The sequence below is a fragment of the Anguilla anguilla genome, chromosome 10, assembly GCF_013347855.1.
Source record: "Anguilla anguilla isolate fAngAng1 chromosome 10, fAngAng1.pri, whole genome shotgun sequence".
In the NCBI taxonomy this organism is placed as follows: domain Eukaryota; kingdom Metazoa; phylum Chordata; class Actinopteri; order Anguilliformes; family Anguillidae; genus Anguilla; species Anguilla anguilla.
In genome coordinates, this window is record NC_049210.1 from 30,225,286 (window position 1) to 30,245,460 (window position 20,175).

Below are 20,175 nucleotides of genomic sequence, written 5' to 3' on the forward strand. Positions count from 1 at the left end.
CACTAAAGTTTTTTTTGTTAAAATTTTGATTCCAGTGTATTTATACAGTAAATTAAAAAGTTAGAAAAGACTGGGATTATCCTTTTTGGATTGGACTTTTCTTTATGCATCTAATTGTATTTTATTTCTTTACTGAAGCTGGTCACTTCAAGTTAATTCTGTACCTCAAAGGATAGGGAGAATAAATATACAGTACTTGAACAAAAAAAAAACTTATTGCTTTTTTTTTTTTTTGATTATGAACAATTTACTTTTAGTTTTGTCACTCAAGTACACTTAAACCAGATGCTTTAACACTTTTACTGAAGTAGTATTGCATTGATTGACTTGAGTCATATTCCAGTAAGGTATCTGTACTTTTATTTAAGTATGAATTATGATTACTTTTTACACCACTGGACAAAGGACACTATTATTGTAAACAGTTTTTACTGTACTGGAAAGGTCAAACGTCTGAGGTCAAGGTAAGAACAACCCAAACAACTGAGTTATTGTAGAGGCACTACCTGCTCACATGCATATGTGTGTGTGTGTTTGAGTGTGCACCCGCCTGCGTATGATATCAAAAGAGCAGTTGCATTTTGTGAGAGATATGAACTAAATCCAGGGCTTGACATTAACACCCACCACCCGCCAAAAGTCCTTCACTCTGACTAACCAGTTTGGCAGGTGACTTTTTAATGAAAAATTGTAGTTTGCATCTGAAACAGGTAAGTCAATTCATGGTGATTCTACATGATACTACCATTGCCATTAGCACTGGTTGCACACTGCATGCTCATCCCATTCGCCATGCACTTCACCCTATTGATCTGGCTTCCTCAGTGGGAGAAGGCAAACTCAGTCGAAATCAAACAACTGTCAAACACGGCATCACATACATACGTGTGTGTACCTCAAGGAGGTTAAATGATAATGGCATACCCAAACTCATTGTGGCTTCATAGTGTTCGTTTAGTGACACTCCATGCCAGTGGACAGCACAGATTCTGATTCTCCAATTCTGATGGGAAAAGTGACAGTAATTGCAGAACCACAGAAAACAACAATGGTTCGGTAAAAGAGCATGAACTTAGACCACACATAGCACATTGATTTGGAGAGATGAACGTCCATTACTTCAAAGTCGCTTCCGTTTATTTAGCACTACAAAAAAAAGAAAGTAGACTTGTTGCAGTGTTCGGTTTAAGCAGTGGTATGTGGTGTGTAAGTCTACACAGGCGTAGTTATTGCTACACCACCAATACTGGTATTTTGTCATTGCAATTTAAAAAAAAAGAAAAGGGCATCAGCAGAGCTTTAACATTGACATAAATTAATGTAAGCACATTGTATTCATATAATTATCAGTACCATCAGACATACCCAGTTCTCCTCCGCTGAGAGCGGTGGTGCAGTGGGTAGCACTGTTGCCTCACAACCTCCCAGGTTCGAATCCTGGCCTGGGCCTTCCTGTGTGGAGTTTGCATGTTCTCCCTGTATCTCCAAGGGTTTCCTCTGGGTACTCCGGTTTCCTCCCACAGTCTAAAGACATGCAGGTTGGCTAAGTAGAGACTCTAAATTGCCAATAGGTATGAGTGTGTGAGTGAATGATGTGGGTGCCCTGGGATAGATAGGCAACCTGCCTCACGTCCAATGCATGCTGGGATAGGCTCCTGCATCCCTTAAGACCCTGATCAGGATAAGTGGGTATAGATAATGGATGCATTGCAAAATTTTGCATGTTTTATAAATGTGGATGAGTGACTCATTCATTCTCTGCACTGACACATGGAGAATATTCATTGAAAAGATATGCAATGCACAGATTTTGTCACTCACTCATGCACGCACACATAAAATAAATGTTATTCCCAAACAAATGCATGGCTGCTATTGACTTTGGAAAACCTCAAGCCACAGTGACTGGTGAACCAAAAAATTAATGTCTTTCCCTGTCTTTTCGTAGAGCCAGAGGTTCTGCCTCATTTTACAAAGCTATTATTAAACCTTCATTTATACGGGGAAATCACACTGAGACACTAGGTCTCATTTTCAACGGAGCCCTGATGACAAAAGAAAGAACTGTCTAACAGACAAAAGCTAAAGGTTCCAAGCGATAAAATGAATATATGAAAATTAATTTTAAAAAATGTAAAATAAATAAATCAATTATAAAATATAATAAAATAAAATAAAATAAATAAAATGAATAAAACAGTTCAATTCAGTCAGAACATGTACATTCAAAGGTAGCCAGTTTCTAAATCAGGGTCCTGCATTGGCCCATGGTAATCAAAGAGTTCAGCTTTAACTTAAAATCAGTCCTTTTAGATCTGGTAAATAAAATGTATTTATTTTGTATGAATTTACATTACATTACATTACAGGCATTTGGCAGACGCTCTTATCCAGAGCGACGTACAACAAAGCGTATAACCATAACCAGGAACAAGTATGTTGAAAACCCTAGAGAGAAGTACCGCTCCAAGTGCAGGGAACAACCGCATAGTTCAACTTGGACCCTGAAGGTTAAACTGATTAGCACTAACACAAACGAGAACAGCATCAACGCAGTCTATGCAAAAATACAAGCAGTAGTTAAGACAGGTGCATTAACTAAATCACCTACGAAACAGCTACCTAGTTACAACCCTAAGCTTACAGTCATTTAAGAGATTACAGGGAGGTAGGGAGAGATGGGGAGAGGTGCAGCCTGAAGAGTCTTCAGTCGTCGCTTGAAACGGGTCTCAGCTGTTCTGACCTCCACGGGGTGGTCATTCCACCATCATGGGGCCAGAACAGACAGGAGACGTGTTCGGGAAGCGCAGGTGCGAAGAGGGGGAGGTGCCAGGCATCCTGAGGTAGCAGAACGGAGGGGTCTGCCTGGCATGTAGGGTTTGAAGATCTTGTGGAGGTATGCTGGGGCTGATCCCTTGACTGCCTGGTATGCTAGGACCAATGTTTTAAATTTGATGCGAGCTATAACAGGCAGCCAGTGCAGGGTAGTGAGCAGGGGAGTGACGTGGGAGTGTCTGGGGAGGTTGAAGACCAGGCGAGCTGCAGCATTCTGAATGAGTTGCAGGGGTCTGATGGCAGATGCCGGTAGTCCAGCCAGAATAGAGTTGCAGTAGTCCAGGTGGGATAGTACCATTGCTTGGACCAGGAGCTGGGTTGAGTAGGTGGTGAGAAAGGGGGTGGATTCTCCGGATGTTATACAGGAAAAATCTGCACGCCCGGCTTACCGCTGCAATGTTCTTGGAGAGGGACAACCTGTTGTCCATCACCACTCCGAGATTCTTGGCACAGGGTGATGATGTCACTAAGGTGTCCCCTAGGGAAATGGAAAAATCGAGGAGGGGAGAGGTTAGAGCAGGAATAAAGATTAGCTCCGTCTTTCCCGGGTTGAGCTTCAGGTGGTGATTGTCCATCCAGCTCTGGATGTCCCTCAGGCAAGCGGAGATGCGGGCAGGGACCTGTGTGTCCGATGGGGAGAAGGAGAGAAAGAGTTGTGTCGTCGGCATAACAGTGATAGGACAAGCCATGGGCAGAGATTACAGGGCCGAGGGATCTGTTGTATAAGGAGAAGAGAAGGGGACCGAGGACTGAGCCCTGGGGAACTCCGGTGGCAAGGGGACGGGGCGGCGATACCTTACCCGCCCAGGCAACCTGGAAGGAACGGTCGGAGAGGTAAGACTCAATCCAGTCAAGGACCGTGCCGCAGATCCCTGTTGCTGCCAGGGAGGACAAGAGGATGGAGTGCTCCACAGTGTCGAATGCAGCGGAGAGGTCTAGAAGAATCAGGACAGAGGAGAGACTCACTGACCGAGAGGAGTGCAGTCTCTGTCGAGTGGCCAGGCCTGAAGCCAGACTGGTGGGGGTCAAGCAGGTTATTCTGAGAGAAGAAAGCAGAGAGTTGGTTAGATGCAGCACATTCAAGTGTTTTGGATAGAAAAGGGAAAAGAGATACCGGGCGGTAGTTCTGGATGACTGAAGGATCTAGTGTGGGCTTCTTCAGCAGCGGGGTGATGTGGGCCCTCTTGAAGGATGAGGGGAAACATCCAGAAGATAAGGAGGAGTTCACGAGAGAGGTGACAAATGGAAGGATGTCTGGTGTGATTGCCTGGAGGAGAGATGAGGGGATAGGGTCGAGGGCGCAGGTGGTAGGGCGGTGGGAGAGCAGGAGCTGGGAAACTTCAGAGTCTGTGAGGAGAAAAAATGTGGAGAAACAGGGGGCGGAGGGCACGGAGGGGGCAGAGGGGGCGGGGGGCGCAGAGGGGGCAAAGGAGCTGCGGATGTCTGCGATATTTTCGTCAAAGAATGCTGCAAAGTCATCTGCAGTGAAGGAAGACTGCGGTGGGGGAGGTGGCACGCTGAGGAGAGAGGAGAAAATAGAGAACAGTTGATGAGGGTTAGAAATGGAGTTATGAATTTTAGTTTGATAGAAATTTGCCTTAGCGGCAGTGACAGCAGAAGAAAACTCTGTTAGGAGAGACTGATAGGTTGAAAGGTCAGATGGGTCCCTGGATTTGCCCCACTTCCTCTCAGCAGCGCAGAGGCTGGCCCTGGAGGTGCGTAGGATGTCAGACATCTATGGACTGGGAGGGGATGAACGTGCTGGCCTAGGGACAAGAGGACATAGGGAGTCGAGTGCTGAGGAGAGAGATTAAGTTAGGGTGGAGGATGCAGAGTTAGTGGGGATCTTAGAGAATGATTGAAGAGGGGGGAGGGAAGCAGTCACTCTGGGAGCGAGAGAAGAGGGTGAGAGGGAGCGGAGGTTACGGCGGACAATGACAGTGGGGGTGGGAGGAGGAGAGGGAGGATGGGGAGCGAGAGGGAGGGAGAAGGAGATGAAGTGATGGTCAGATGTATGCAGGGGGATAACCGTGAGATAGGAGCTGGAGCAGTTCCTCAGGAAGATCTGGTCTAGGAGGTTGCCTGCCTTGTGGGTTGGGGGAGAGTGTTGTCGGGAGAGGTTGAAGGAGTGGAGTAGTGGTAGGAAGGCAGCAGACTGGGAGGCCTCTAGGTGGATGTTAAAATCTCCCAGGAGGATCAGCGGGGTGCCGTCCTCAGGGAAGGAGCTGAGCAGGGTGTGTAGCTCATCCAGGACGCTTCCCAGGGGCCCTGGGGGACGATAAATAATAACAATATAGAGGTTAGTAGGGTAGGTGATAGAGACAGGATGGAATTCAAAAGTGGATATAGACAAGTCAGGGAGGGGGAGAACAGAGAATTTCCAAGTGGGGGAGATCAGTAAACCAGTACCACCACCACGGCCAGATCGCCGGGGGGTGTGGGAGAAGGAGTAGGAAGACGAGAGGGCAGCAGGAGTGGCAGAGTTGTCTGGTGTGATCCAGGTCTCTGTGAGGGCAAGGAACTGCAGGGATAGGAAGGAGGCATAGGCGGAAATGAACTCCGCCGTGCGCGTAGCAGACTGGCAGTTCCATAGCCCCCCTGTGACCGTGAAGTTCTCACAGGGGGTCAGCGGGGGGTAGCAGAGGTTAGAGAGGTTCCGTTGTCGAGGGGGGCCACGTCGCTGGAAGCGTCTTCTGAGGGGGAGAGAGCAGACTGAACACAAACTATTACATCCGAGTGTACCTAATTAGCAATTGAAAACCTGAATCGAATAACGTGCTGATTACACAGGTTCAGTCAGTAATAATACAATAATCGCAATCGCTAAGCCGAAGTAGCCACTCTATCAATTCTAAGAATCAAAAAGCGGCAGATAGAAACCTAACACAAAGAACAGTTACCACACAGGGAAAAGTTTAAATCTAAAGCGGTATGTAATTAGCAAATGAACGCAGATACTTAGCCATTTAAATCTAGTTTGAGATCTAAAAGGCATTGAAGCTGAGCTGCAGATTCTCAACAGCTTGGGATAAAGTAGAAAAAACTGTTGTTTGCATATGCAGGGCTACATACAGCTAGGTCTCCCTTCCTCCCTTTCCCCTGACAGTTCAGTATAATAAGTCAGAGGGCACAGCAAGGGAAAACCAAGCAATTTGATTGTTAGCATGTGTTAAGCAACCATTATGAATAATCTACAGAAGAACACAGGTGTGGCTTCAGGACAAGTCTGTGAATGTCCCTGAGCGGCCCAGCCAGAGCCCAGACTTGAACCCGATCAAACATCTCTGGAGAGACCTGAAAATAGCTGTGAAGCAATGCTCCCCATCCATCCTGACAGCTGGAGAGGATCTGCAGAGAATGGGAGAAATACCCGGAATACAGGTGTGCCACGCTTGTAGCCTCATACCCAAGAAGACTCGAGGCTGTAATCACTGCCAAAGGTGCCTCAACAAAGTACTGAGTAAAGGGTCTGAATACTTATGTAAATGTGATATTTGTTTTTTTATTTTTTAATACATTTGCAAACATTTCTAAAAACCTGTTTTCGCTTTGTCATTATGGGGTATTGTGTGTACATTGATGAGAATAAAAATGAATTTAATACATTTTATAACAAGGTTGTAACGTAACAATGTGGAAAAAGTGAAGCAGTCTGAATACTTTCTGAAGGCACTGTATCTGCAAATATGTATCGGCTATATATTGAAAAATACATTGCAGAACATCATATTTGTCTTCCTGTTCTCTAAGACATCGGAATCGGTATCAGTCTTGAAAAATTCATATCTAGTCCTAACGTTACCTCTAGATATTGACAGATAGTTTGGCGAGGTAAATTACTCAGCGTGAGTCGGTGGGGTTGAGGACAGAGGAGACTTCTTTGATTGTAAATACAGGCAAAGAAATCCCATGTAGTATGTCTTTAAGGTTGTAATGAAATAAAAGGCGAACATTCTGAAAGGGTTCGTAAATGTATATCAGCAAAGAGCACACAGTATGCTATTTTGTGCTGGGTTCAGAGTTTAGACCTAAAATGTGCAATTGGACACATTATATAATGCATACATTTTGCTGCAGCCTCCACAATTGTGAAAAATAAGATGTGCTCTACTGAACGCTTAACCTTTCTGTAAGGTTTTGTCTTGGAGTGAGCAATACATTTAATATAATCCAATTAGCCACATTTTCTACGAGTTAAGTGGTTTAGTCCCCAACAGGCATCTCATTTCCAAGAAATGAAAATTATTTTTCTTGAGATGGAACACATACTCCTTTGAACATTTAATTCTGTAAACATTCACACACTTAGTTTATCCACATTGCCAACATTTATTCATTCTGAATTACATTAACATTTAATTGTCATACACATTACACTAATATGCTTAAATGTTTATAAGTAGACTTTTAAAGCACTGTTACTGACAAATGTTGATTAAACTCCTGAATGTCTGAGGTTATGCCCAACTAAACAGGACAAGCAGCTTAATTCAGGTTAATATTCACACTCCCAGATTGGGAAGTTGCAATCACTCATGTAAATAATTAGGACAGTAATAAAGAAAAACATTCAGTGATTCAGAAAATTCATAGATCAGCAAACTGCTCCAAAGCTTCAAATTCAGTTCTCACTGTTTTCAATACACCAGAGCCCTGATAGTTTAAATGCACTAACATTTATTTGCTGGAATACATTGATCCCACAACTGTGTACCTGTTAGGGTAGGCTGGCTTTATGGCCAGAGAATGAAGATGGACAGAAAATTAAGCAACACATTTTGATATTGTTTAGCAAAACATTCTTCAGATTCTAGGACAGATTAAGATAAGGTGCTAGTTCTACAATATCTCTACAGTTTCAATTTCCAGGTCATTTTCAGCAGTTTCAGATCCACTGAAACACTCCTCATTCTGTGCAAGGGGTTCATCACCTGTGTGTGTTTTTAGGTGTTTTTTAAGGGTTGACTGGTCACTGTAACTCTTATTACATTGGGTGCAAGAGTACAACTTCTCTTTTGTGTGAACTTGCTCATGTCTCTTGAGATGTCCAGCTCTGCTGAAAGTCTTCTCACAGTATGAGCAGCTGTACAGTTTTTCCCCTGTATGAGTTCGCTGGTGCAGCTTTAGGCTGCTTGCTACACTGAAATTCTTTCCACAATCTGCACAGCTATATGGTTTCTCTCCTGTGTGTATCCTCATGTGTATGGTCAGATGGCCTGCTTGACTGAAGGTTTTTTCACACAGGTTGCAGTGGTATGGCCTCTCACCTGTATGAACTCTGTAGTGTGTTTTGAGATCACCCAAGCCGTTAAATCTCTTATCGCACTGAGAGCAACTGTACGGTTTCTCTCCTGTGTGAATTCTCTGGTGTATTCTTAAGTTTCCAGCATTGCCAAAGGTCTTTTCACATACATTGCAGTGGTACGGTTTCTCTCCTGTATGAGTTCGAAGATGCACTTTCAGTTGGTTGTGCTCACTGAATCTTTTCCCACAGTGAGGACAGCAGTATGGTCTCTCTCCAGTGTGAATTCGCTTGTGTATTCTGAGCTGCCCAGGCTGACCATAACTCTTTCCACACACATTGCAGCTGAAAGGTCTTTCTCCTGTGTGAGTGCGCTTGTGTGCTTTCAGCAGGTCAGCCCGGCCAAAGCGCTTCCCACAGTAGCTGCAGCAGTGTGACTTCTCTCCACTGTGAGTTCTGAGGTGCACTTTAAGAGTTCCCACCCGACTGAAGGTCTTCTCACACAGGTTACATGGATAAAAACCTTGGCTGTTTTTGGTAGACTCTGCTATATTTACATGCACAGCAGATAATGATTTCAGAAGGGTGCTGGAGAGATCTGGGTCTGGCTGTTGGTGCTCTGTAGAAGGTCTAATGTCACTCCCTCCAGTTATGTCAGGTGCAAAGTCTGAAACATTAGGCTGACAGTGATTATCTGATGCAAACGTCCTACAGAGCTGCTTGTTCAGCATTTCACCAGGCTCCTCTTGCTCAGACTCTTCCATTTCCACTGCTTCTTCCTCACTAGTACCAATGTTCAAGTGATGGTCAGATATGATGGTTGTGCTCACACCACAATCACTGTCTCTGGAATCCAAGTCTGGACTATGTGGGGCCTGTGTGTTGGCATAGTATTCTGGGTCTGTGAATTCCTCCTCATCCTTCTCTGATTTAATCATCTTTGCCTCTAAACTGGGTGGGGCATGGGTGGTGGAAAGGTCCATTGCGCAGTCCTGTTCCACATCAAGGTTGTATTCTGCATTTTCTGACTTAAGCGCTAACGGCACACAATCTGAGGCTTTTTTAATGCCAACAGATCCTGCTGTTGCCGCTTGAGCTTCCAGACACCTCTCAGCATCCAGTTTTGTCATGGGTACAGAGCCACTGGGCTCCTGCTGTCGGTACCTGTGGTGATCCTTGAGGACTTGTTTGACGTCACCTGGTTGCTGTTGGACTGGTTCATGCTTGAGTTTACCTCTTGACTGCTTGGGAAGTTCACTGCTCACAGCCATAGAAACAAGAGTGCAGTCTTTCCCTTTGACTTCTGTAAAGAGCATAAACAGAGCAATAGGCCATTGAATAGTCTTTATCCAAACTGAAAGAGCTGTCTGAAATAAATGTTAAATCAACAGATCGACCCACAGATTTCTATAAATGTCTAAACTATAACAGACAAACAAACCAATATCGAAATAAGGAAGCAACACGGTAAGCATGCTCAGCATACTAAGACTTAACAATTACATAGTTCCACTGGTTACCTGAAACTGCTATTTTGGTAGAGTTACCAATGGGCACGCTTGAAAACTGTACCTGCAGCAGACAAGTGACAACACTATTTTGTGTATGTCAACCGGGATACCATCTCTACACCTATCAAATCCATCTGGTTCATTCATCTGGATGCAAATTAATATACTGTATTACACTTACATTTTGTATATCAATATACCAGTATACCAGGCTACCAGTACCACTAAGTTCAATAAACTTTAGTTTTACATGTGCCAGCAATAAATAAAAGACTTTTCTGCTTAAAAAAAAAAAGCTAGCTATCTTGCTCTGCCGTTTAGGAATGAGGGAAATGGCTAACATTAGCCAGAGCCAGACTAGGGTTGCAAAGGGTCGGAATATTTCCGGTAAATTTCTGGAAATTTTGGAACGGAAGTTAAGCTCGGGAATTTTGCACAATTTCATTATAAAAATCTTACCTTTTAACAGTGAACTTATTTGGGGGGGAATACACCTAAAAAAAGCAATACTAGGTCTTATGGCATGTTTTGGTTAAAAGGATTCCCATTTAATTGAATTGTAACCATGCACTGGATTTACTCTGTCTCTGTCTCTATCTATTGAAAACAGATAAGATTTCATTGCTATGTAAGTATTACTGCTCAAAATATTTCGGTTATATACGTTATTTTTGAAATTGAGTGTCTTTAAATAGGTTAGTGGTATTTTATAATGAGGATATTTCACACTGTAATGTAAGCGTTAGTTAGTAGTGTAATAGTTTTTGTGACGCATCATGTCTTTCTATGATTTACCATGCAAAGCAGCTAACGTTAGCAATAAAATGCTACCACAATGCGGATCAATTAACAATCATAATCGCTATCTTACTTGTAAGCTATGACCTATAGTTTTACAGACTAACTAACTAAATACAATTTATATATACTATATCTATCAAGGAACCTCATCACTTGACACTTGGCTACTCGATGCTGTCGTAGACGATGACATCATTTTTGGGACTTACAGGCCACCATAGCTTCTCCTATGTTGTTGGAAAGGGAGGGGTGGGGGGGGGGTATTCAGTTGGTTGCAATCTGCAACCTCATGGCTAGATGCCACTAACTTCTACACACTGCACCTTTAAATAGGAATTCAGTAAAATTACAACCCTCTGCATGCAGTGCATTCTCCCATCATGTGTGCAGCCCACATTACTGCCAACACTACCGCACTGTCTGAGCCAAAGGACTACATGCTTTCAGGTAAGTTTTATTACTGGAGTGAATATATTTTATATTTTTTATATTTCAGTTCACCGACAGATAGTAGCCTAATGCAAAGTACACAGTTTTATTAACACCTTCTGCTAGCTAGCTGTTACCACGTGATGTAGCTTGATTGAGCATGCTAATTGAGGAGTTTTAATGAATCTATTTCTATTCATTCTTTATTGTAAAACATTTATTTTATAAATGAGTTGTTCACTTTAAACCCTAAGGCCTATTCTGAATTGTTATTTCGTTATGTTTTGTTTTTGTCATGGAAAAAGGGGTCGTAACTAATATTTTTAGTTGATGAAATTAACGCCGTCTGATAGGATATTTTATCGCTGTGAAGTGGCATGGAGACGTCGTATAAATATTGGTAATTTTGGACAAGCAGTTAGCTTCTCTTCAAAACTTTCTGTCTTTGGTCATGTAGTGTGCTGCCGACGTCACTCGGCACTACTCACGGTATACTGCTCATCACTAGAACCTTGCGCAGTAGAATGGATGTATTTTGTTCATGTTTATTCCACATGTCTGTCATTCCTTTACTTTTTCTAAAAACTCGCGCTTCAACTATCTATGTAAATAGAATTCTAAAACAACACTCGGAAGACTGTTTTTAGGGGTCTTCTTTGTTAAGAGAAAAGTCTTTTTTTTGGAGGGGGGTCATAGAGAATGTTCGCAATTATGTCTGCTTATGATATGGTGAAAGATTTGTTTCTATTTGCATATGACATGGTAAATGCAGCCTGAGTAAATAGGGCTATATTTCCATTTTATTCCCATTATTTCCCATTAATTCCCATAAATTCCCATTAATTTCCATGGAAAGTTTCCATCCTTGAATATTCCCGGAATTTTGCAACCCTAAACCAGACTAACTGTGGTGGTTTTGGATTTGAGGTCGTCTGTTACCCAATGCTGCTACCCAATGTGAGACTCATAAACTTTGAATGACAATACACTTTGAATGACCACATTCTCTTCGGACGGCAAGATGAAAAAACACAGGGCCAAGTTACTTGAAATAATTTAGGAAACATTGGGGAGCAGCATTTCTTTGGAATACAGCATGTTTAATGTGTGAACTAAGATAGCTGATATTTTTATTGTAACTTGGCCTAATTTTGATATCAGTACTTTAAGTGGCACTCCTATATTTAGCAAATCTTAAATCACTTATAGACAGTGTTTTGTATGTGAGTAACTGTACATTTTTGCATGTTGAAAGCATGTTTTTCTTCAGATTGGGATGGCAGGTATGCCATCCACCCCAGTTACGCCTTGGCGGGGCGGTATGCCCCATACCTATACAGCACAGGGAGTTTGAAACTTTTCAGGGTTCCCCACAGAAATAACTGCAACAGCCACAGACTCTCAGCCCTTAAGAACATTAATTTATGTACATTCTGACCCCATTTCAACAGGGAGATTTCATAAACAATTTCACATATCCACACAATAAAGCCCCAAACTAAGGGTATTTTGCATTTTCTCCTCCTCCTTTTTCCTGCCAGAAATGCTCCTAGCCCACAAATAGGTCATTGGTCATTTTACATACATCAACCAATAAAAACATGTAAACAAAATGATCATATATACAAGTGCGCACAATTTGCATCAGACATGCGTACTTCCCATGTAGCCTAGTGCCACTGTCTTTTGGTTGGAACTGTTTACAGGACTGAGAGACCAGGGTTCAATTCCCCCCTCCGACAGCAGCAAACCTCTAAACTCAGTAAACTGGCTTGCTGCCTAACTAAAAAATACATTTAAACTATTGCTTTTGCATCTGTAAAATCTGTCCGGGACAGTTCCGTTTTGGCATTTTCAGCGTGTTTAACGTTAGCTCCCTTGTGTGTGAGTAACTTCCCATTCTTGTACATTGAAAACCGTGTTTTTCCTTACATACATTTTACTGCAAGAATCTTTTTGTCTCTCCGTAAGCCAGTGCGATACCAGCTGACGCCAGAAGTGGCCGCCAGTCAATATGAGATTCATAGGCACGTCACAGGACGTCTTGAGCCGCGTTTCCACCGCAGGAACTATACCCCGGAACTAGGAACCTTTTGAGGAACTCAGTGCGTTTCCACCGCAGGAACTAGGGTCTAAATTTAGTTCTGGGGGCTTTGTTTTACCCCCCAAAACGTTCCTGCTCGGGGGGTAGTACTTTCCGAAAGTACAGGAACCTTTTGGGTGGAGCTTGCAGCGCTGAACATTTCTGATTGGTCGAGTACTCGTAGCATTTGTGTTGTATTTATTTTCCGCCATTACCCGCCATGTTTGAAAATATGCAGCGGCAAACCAATTTATTTGCATAATAACTTCAAATCAAACTTGTATGTTATGCGGCGCAGTAGCCTACTTTTGGTTATAGCCTGTCAACGTCTTGGAATTATAACGTGTGCTCTTCTGTTCTTTTCTTGCTTTAGTATTCGTTTTATAAAATGCCAAGCATTCGTGCTGGGACAGCATATTACGTAGGCTACCAAAACATTCAAACGGATTAATTCGGTTGCTGAATATTTTCTTCCGGATTTTCTTTGTTAGCCCGTTGTAATTGACTCAAAACGTTTGATACAGTTATGTGAGGTATGCGGTAGTTCTGCATAATTAACATTGGTGATACAGTACAAGCAAACTGGAAATCACCTTCCGCACTTTTTATCCGGGTAAAATAACAGGTTAATTCTAGTAATCTTCCCTTTAGCTTTTTCAGACTGCCGTAATTTTACTCAATTTTACTGCCATTTTTCAATTCCACGAAAAGACCAGGAAGACTATGGACTAATTTATGGTGCATGGTTCGCATCTGGAGGGCACACTTCGCTGCTCGGCTAGCAGTAACTTCGAAGGAAAGCAAACGGTGGCTGTACCGCTACTAATTTACATTTTCACGCAAGTCCGAGTTTTCGTTCTATTTTTGTCATTTTGCGATTAGCCTATATGGAATTGACGACGAGAAAGTAATAAAACAGCAAATTGTTTACAACATGTGCATGTTTTCTGCTGTTAATGAATGTGTTTGAGAGGATATATGAAAATCAATAAATACAAAAGTAACCATATATAGTCATTGTTGGTAACCCGTTGTATATAAGTGGAATAAATCCCTCCGGGGTGTCCCGGTTATTAGAAAATAATGTAGGCTACTTCGGTGGTAGTATGGGGTTACAGAAGAAATCATATGACAGATGGACCGACGACAACGTCAGTGGGCTAATTTGCCTAATCTTCGCGGTACTTGAGACCCCGGTGGAAACGCAGACAACCATTGACTGAAGGAACCTTTTAGTTCCTGGTAAAGTAGTTCCTGGGACTGAAAGTTCCGGGTAATTTTGGTGGAAACGCGGCTTTGGTTGCTGGAATATTAGCAAGAACCTAAGCTAGTGTCTGTCTGAAGCCGCGTTTCCACCAAAATTACCCGGAACTTTCAGTCCCAGGAACTACTTTACCAGGAACTAAAAGGTTCCTTCAGCCAATGGTTGTCTGCGTTTCCACCGGGGTCTAAAGTCCCGCGAAGATTAGGCAAATTAGCCCACTGACATATGAAAAAGCGACGTTGTCGTCGGTCCATCTGTCATATGATTTCTTCTGTAACCCCATACTACCACCGTAGTAGCCTACATTATTTTCTAATAACCGGGACAGCCCGGAGGGGTTTATTTCACTTATATACAACGGGTTACCAACAATGACTATATATGGTTACTTTTGTATTTATTGATTTTCATATATCCTCTCAAACACATTCATTATGTTTTTATGCGAACATTCGCTTTCATGTCTTGACATCCGAAGCGACAGAATACATTCACATTTATATGTATAACTGGCAACAACAGCAGAAAACATGCACACGTTGTAAACAATTTGCTGTTTGATTACTTTCTCGTCGTCAATTCCATATAGGCTAATGGCAAAATGACAAGAATAGAACGAAAACTCGGACTTGCGTGAAAATGTAAATTAGTAGTGGTACAGCCACCGTTTGCTTTCCTTCGAAGTTACTGCTAGCCGAGCAGCGAAGTGTGCCCTCCAGATGCGAACCATGCACCATAAATTAGTCCATAGTCTTCCTGGTCTTTTCGTGGAATTGAAAAATGGCAGTAAAATTGAGTAAAATTACGGCAGTCTGAAATGTGGTCAGCTAAAAGCTTTTATTTTCTATTTGCAGGTAAGAACACATGAAGCACGCATTTTCAATAGTTTTACTACGCGTACGAATTCCTGTTGACTTTTACATGCTTATACATGGTAATGTGGTAAGATATTGTTGGCTAAACTGGTTAGTAATATAACTAGCTTCTGAGCTAGCCGCAGGTTATATTGTATGGAGGACTAAATGTGACAAAATTAAATAAATAAATAAATAAATAAATAATTAAATAAATAAATGTGGAATTAAATAAATAAATAATCATTAAATAAGTTAATAATTATATAAATACTTCATTTTATTTCGAAATTATTAAATAATTCCCACCTCGAGGCTAATTAATTAATTCATGTTGTATTTCCGAATGGCTTATTTCATTTCATAATGACACTTTTAAAAATTGTAAGCCCTCCTGTCAATTAACATGAGCGGGGCTGGACCTGTCCACTGATTGGGTAATCTTTTGCCATTGTTTTCTTGGTCTTGTTCTGAGCAGCGCTGGTGGAATCCATAGAGGTTCCTATGTAGGCTCTATGTTGGAATCTATGGCCTGATAGTTAGTTTGCTATCTATGCTCGTTTCAATGCTGTAACGTAATATTCGGATAGGAGGAGCAAGGTAATGCATCTACTGACTATGTGATGCAGACGTTTTTGGTACATGACACGAAACTAGCTTTCTAGCTTTGGTTAGTGCGGAGATAGTCCTGCTGGCAGGACCTGCGAGTGGGGTGGCAACAGTGGCATTTGCTCTGCTGGCTTGCTAGTTAAGTACTAAGCATTTAGTTAATCATCAGAGTTGTTCTTAACTAGCTAATGCCAGCTGAATAATAAATAAAGAGTAGTTAAGTAAACGCTGGATCAAATAAATGCACTGACACGTGCTAAGTAGCTAGTTAAAACTAGCTTTCTAGCTTCTGTCAGCATTTGAAGAGACAGTAATAAAAGAGACAGCCCTTCTGGCCGGGAACTGTGATTGGGGTGGCTAGCGGCAGTAGCCCTGCTAGCTACCAAACAGTAGGTTCTTAATCAGCGATGTTCCTAGCTAGCGTTATCTAGTTAACATGCTAATGATAATAGTTATGAAAAAAACAATGAAGCAAACCTTTGAGTGTTGGATCTAAATAAAATAACTTTCATTTGCTAGTCACTAGTTTAAACTAGCTTCTGTTTGTGTTCTGGGAGACAGCCATGTTTAAATGAAGACACTTCATCAACCCGACAAGGCAGGAACTGCAAGTGGGACGGCTAGCCGCATTAGCCCCGCTAGCTACCTAGCAAGCAAGCAATGTTCTTAATCACAGCAGTGTTAAAATGACGTAGCGTTATCCTTTAAAAGTTTAACCTGTGTGTTTTGTGTTTTTGCGACTTGCTTTCATTCCAATAAAGGATTTGCACTCATTCAATAAATGTGTGGATGCACTGTTTATTGATTTGCACCCTATGTTGGGAATAGACCTATTTTTATACAGTCTATGGAACAGACGTGCGTGAAGCGGCTAGTACATCACAATAGCTGTTGCACTAGGGTTTACTCTGTATAATTTTAACATGCAAACCGATATTTGCAGTGCCGCCTGCCATTAAAAGTATTGACATCAAAATTACGCCAAGTTACTGTACTACAAACAATATAGGCTATCTTGCCTCACAGAAATGAAAGAAGTTGTATTCCAAAGCAATGCTACCCAATGTCTCCTACATTGTTTCAAGTCACTTGGCCCAGTGTATTTTAATTTTACCATATCACAATGTCGTCATTCAGGCCTTGTGTCACATAAAAGTCAAAATAACTACAATTTCCCAATGCTAGACATTTAAATGTATGTTCAAAACTGCTGGTGAATACCTACAGGAAGCATCTTCCTCCAGAAAAGATGTTTAATACTTGGTTGTCAAGTTCATTTCACTCAGGGTTTCCGCCAGTGTATTGCAAGACCGGCGGCCCGCCGGGCCTAAGCATCGGGGAATTATTTTTTTTTTTAAATGTATTTTTAAGATGTTTTTTAAACTACAGTTACAGTGGGGCGGCTTGGTTGGAAAGCTTACCAGGGAAATCTGTTGATTAAAACGTGAGTGCACTATAGGAAAACAGCAGGGCTGTGCATAGAGTGACGTTCAACACTTGATGCTTCCAACTATCACAAGCTAACGGTACCTAGCAAGGCACCATTTCTTTAGTAGGCTAACTAACCTCGTTACAAACTGTTTTATCACTTCATCTCGTCGGTAAGTACATTCTTTTTATATTAACTTAAGCAGTGTGTAGGTAACGTTAAACCAGTAGCATGAATGTAACGTTCGATACATTGTAAGATTACATGATTTATTAATCGCCATCTAAATAACGACTTCACTTGTTTATTAATAACGTTAGCTTGGTGACATTGATGTGCACGACAACGTGGTCATTTAGCTAACTTAGCTAGCTAGCCAAACAGTCAGTAATACAGATACATAGATATTTTGTTGTTGTTGAAATGTGCCCAGCATTCCAACGCTGTACACTGTTGTAAGATTCAGTAGCAAATAAGTAGGCAGTGTTGTGCATATCCCGCTCTTACAGCTCGTTTCCAGCCCAAACCAGTGCAGAGAGCAAACTTTTTTTTGTCAGTGACATTTCCTTCTGACATCTACGACGGCAATCGCAAACACGACATTTATTTTGCCTTTTTGTATAGCTATTTCCATGGATAAAATCGCATCTATTATTATTATGTATTGGTAAAAACATTTACTTCACATCCAGGGAGATAGCCAACTACTTGCTAGTTACATGACATGTGTAGCCATTTAGTAATACGATCGCATTTCAGGCTAGAAAATAACCCGTTAATCCACAGAAATTGCTGAGTTGTCTTAGAATCTTTATCGCAACAAAATGTATCAAGGCTGGCAGCCTGGATCAAATTTGTTGTGACAGCTGTCGTCCCAAACAAACACCTGAGAGAGGCTGCCTGCGTGCATGCCTCCCCCAAGGCGTTACGTCATTGTTTTGCAGTGCGCAGCTGTCATAAAACACATGCTGGCTTCGATAAGCGGAATCGATAAGCTCGGAGCCATACGATTCCAATGAATAGGACAACTTGGAACCGGTTCGCGATTCCCATCCCTATTTAAATGTGCCCAGCATTCCAAGGCTTGTTGTAAGATTCAGTAGCCAATCAGGACTTGAATACCAGTTTTTTGTAGAGTGCAAAAACTTTGATATTATTTATTTTAATTTCTTTTGTTGTTGTTGAAATGTGCCCAGCATTCCAAGGCTGTAAGAATCAGTAGCCAATCAGGACTTTTTTCAAGTTTTTTGTAGAGTGCAAAAACTTTGATATTATTTATTTTAATTTAATTTAATTTATTTTGTTGTTGTTGAAAACACAGCATTCCAAGTCTGTACATTGTTGTCAGATTCTTTGAAAGACTATGCTATACTGTAAATAGTTGTTGATTTTTAAAAATGTCTGTTGAATAAATGACTTATTTATAACAACATTCACATTACGTAGTTATATCTTCAAATCTCCAGTCAGCTTTTAGCACTGACATAATGTAGGGCCCTATGGAATCTGTGTTATAGCTTTTTTTAAATTCTCAATTCCGCGATTCCGTCCGTGATTCTGTTATCACAGAAACTATAGGGCCCTACCTTAATGCAGCCATCAGTCTGTCGCTGGCCCGCGCCGGCCCCCGTCAAAAGATACTTGCCACCGGGCCAACTTTTCTGGGGGAAACCCTGTCACTATATGTACAACTTCTTGCATATTTGCTACTTACAATAAGTACTGAGTGTAAAATCAATCTTGTACATACATGCATACAATACTACATTATCCCCATGGGGACATTTCCCTCACAGCATGTAACATTCAAATTGACAAACAGATATTTATACCAAGCAACATACAATCATTCATGCAACAGAAAGGCTGGGCAGCTAAATACATAAAAACTGAACATATTCACGCCTATTCAATAAATCTTCACTCTTACAAACCTATCCACACGTTTGGCCTGTTCATCTACTGTATGCTTGTACACACAGGGCCAAGTGAGTTTAAACAATTTAGGAGACATTGCATTGCTTTGGAATAGGCTACAGCTTCTTTAATTTCTGTGAGGCAAGATAGCCTATATTGTTTGTAGTACAGTCATTTGGCGTCATTTTGATATCAATACTTTTAATGGCAGGCCTAGATTTAGCCACTTTGAATGAATGACTTATAGACAGTTCTTTGTATGTGTGAGTAACTTCGCATTTTTGTACGTTGAAAACGTGTTTTTAATGAGAACTTTGTTTACACTAGCGACAGTAACTAGCTATGAGCGGTTAGAGTGACCACTGAACTTCCGGCTAAGGTTTGGTAGGCAGTTGAAAAAAGTTGATATTCACTGCTAACATTGCATAACGTAAATGATATTTAAGTAAAAACAACCGCGTTCAAGTGTTTAAAAAAACCGTGTCAGCCTACGAAAGCACGGCCTAGGGAGTAGACTACTTAGAATGGCGATGACCCGGCATATTTATTTAATAACCAACAAGCTAGCTAAGCTATTTAAGCTGTAGTCTAACTTTAGGGCTTTAAAATTCGGCTGTTCAATGCGCTGTCACGTGATGATAAGAATCTACACATACTAGGATACGTTGTAAACATTCCTTCGCTTTCAAGTAACATATGTTATATGTCTATTTAAAATAGGGCAAACGTTTGCATTTCGTTAGCTTAACTGTCTGAAATGAATTAGTAGAAACGTAGTATAGACTAGCCTACCTCTTGCTTTAAAAAATAATACAACAAAAAATCTGGTTAACATTTACCCTTCTTTTCTCCTCCGTTTACGTCTTCGCGTCCCTGCAAACTTCGTCGGAGACTTTCATTTTCCGCTTCTATTCTCTGTATTTTTTCGTGGTATTCGGACAAGGTCTCCTCTACCGAGTCCAGTATGTCATTCACAGTCGCCTTAAAAATCTCATTCAGGGACGAAGCCAGGAAGGCTTTTAAATTCTTAGATTTTGACATAATAAACGTCTGGTTGACTGCCTGCATAAATATAGCTACAATAGTTGTCAGAACACAACACAATGCAGCAAATGAAAATGTTTACAGTGTTACTGGTGTGTCATATAATAGCACACCGCTTGTATCTACAGAACAAAGCCGAAGCTACGGATTTTTTTAA

General features: G+C 41.5%; 1 protein-coding gene across 1 annotated transcript; it reads right to left on the reverse strand.

Moving 5' to 3' along the window:
• Window positions 1-7,140: 7,140 nt before the first annotated feature.
• Window positions 7,141-20,175, reverse strand: LOC118237091 (zinc finger protein 436-like). The gene is made up of 2 exons (XM_035435524.1): window positions 19,814-20,175; window positions 7,141-9,380 (listed from the first exon to the last, which is right to left on the reverse strand). Exons 1-2 carry the CDS (start codon window positions 20,040-20,042, stop codon window positions 7,675-7,677), a joined length of 1,935 nt encoding a protein of 644 aa, XP_035291415.1. The 5' UTR covers window positions 20,043-20,175; the 3' UTR covers window positions 7,141-7,674.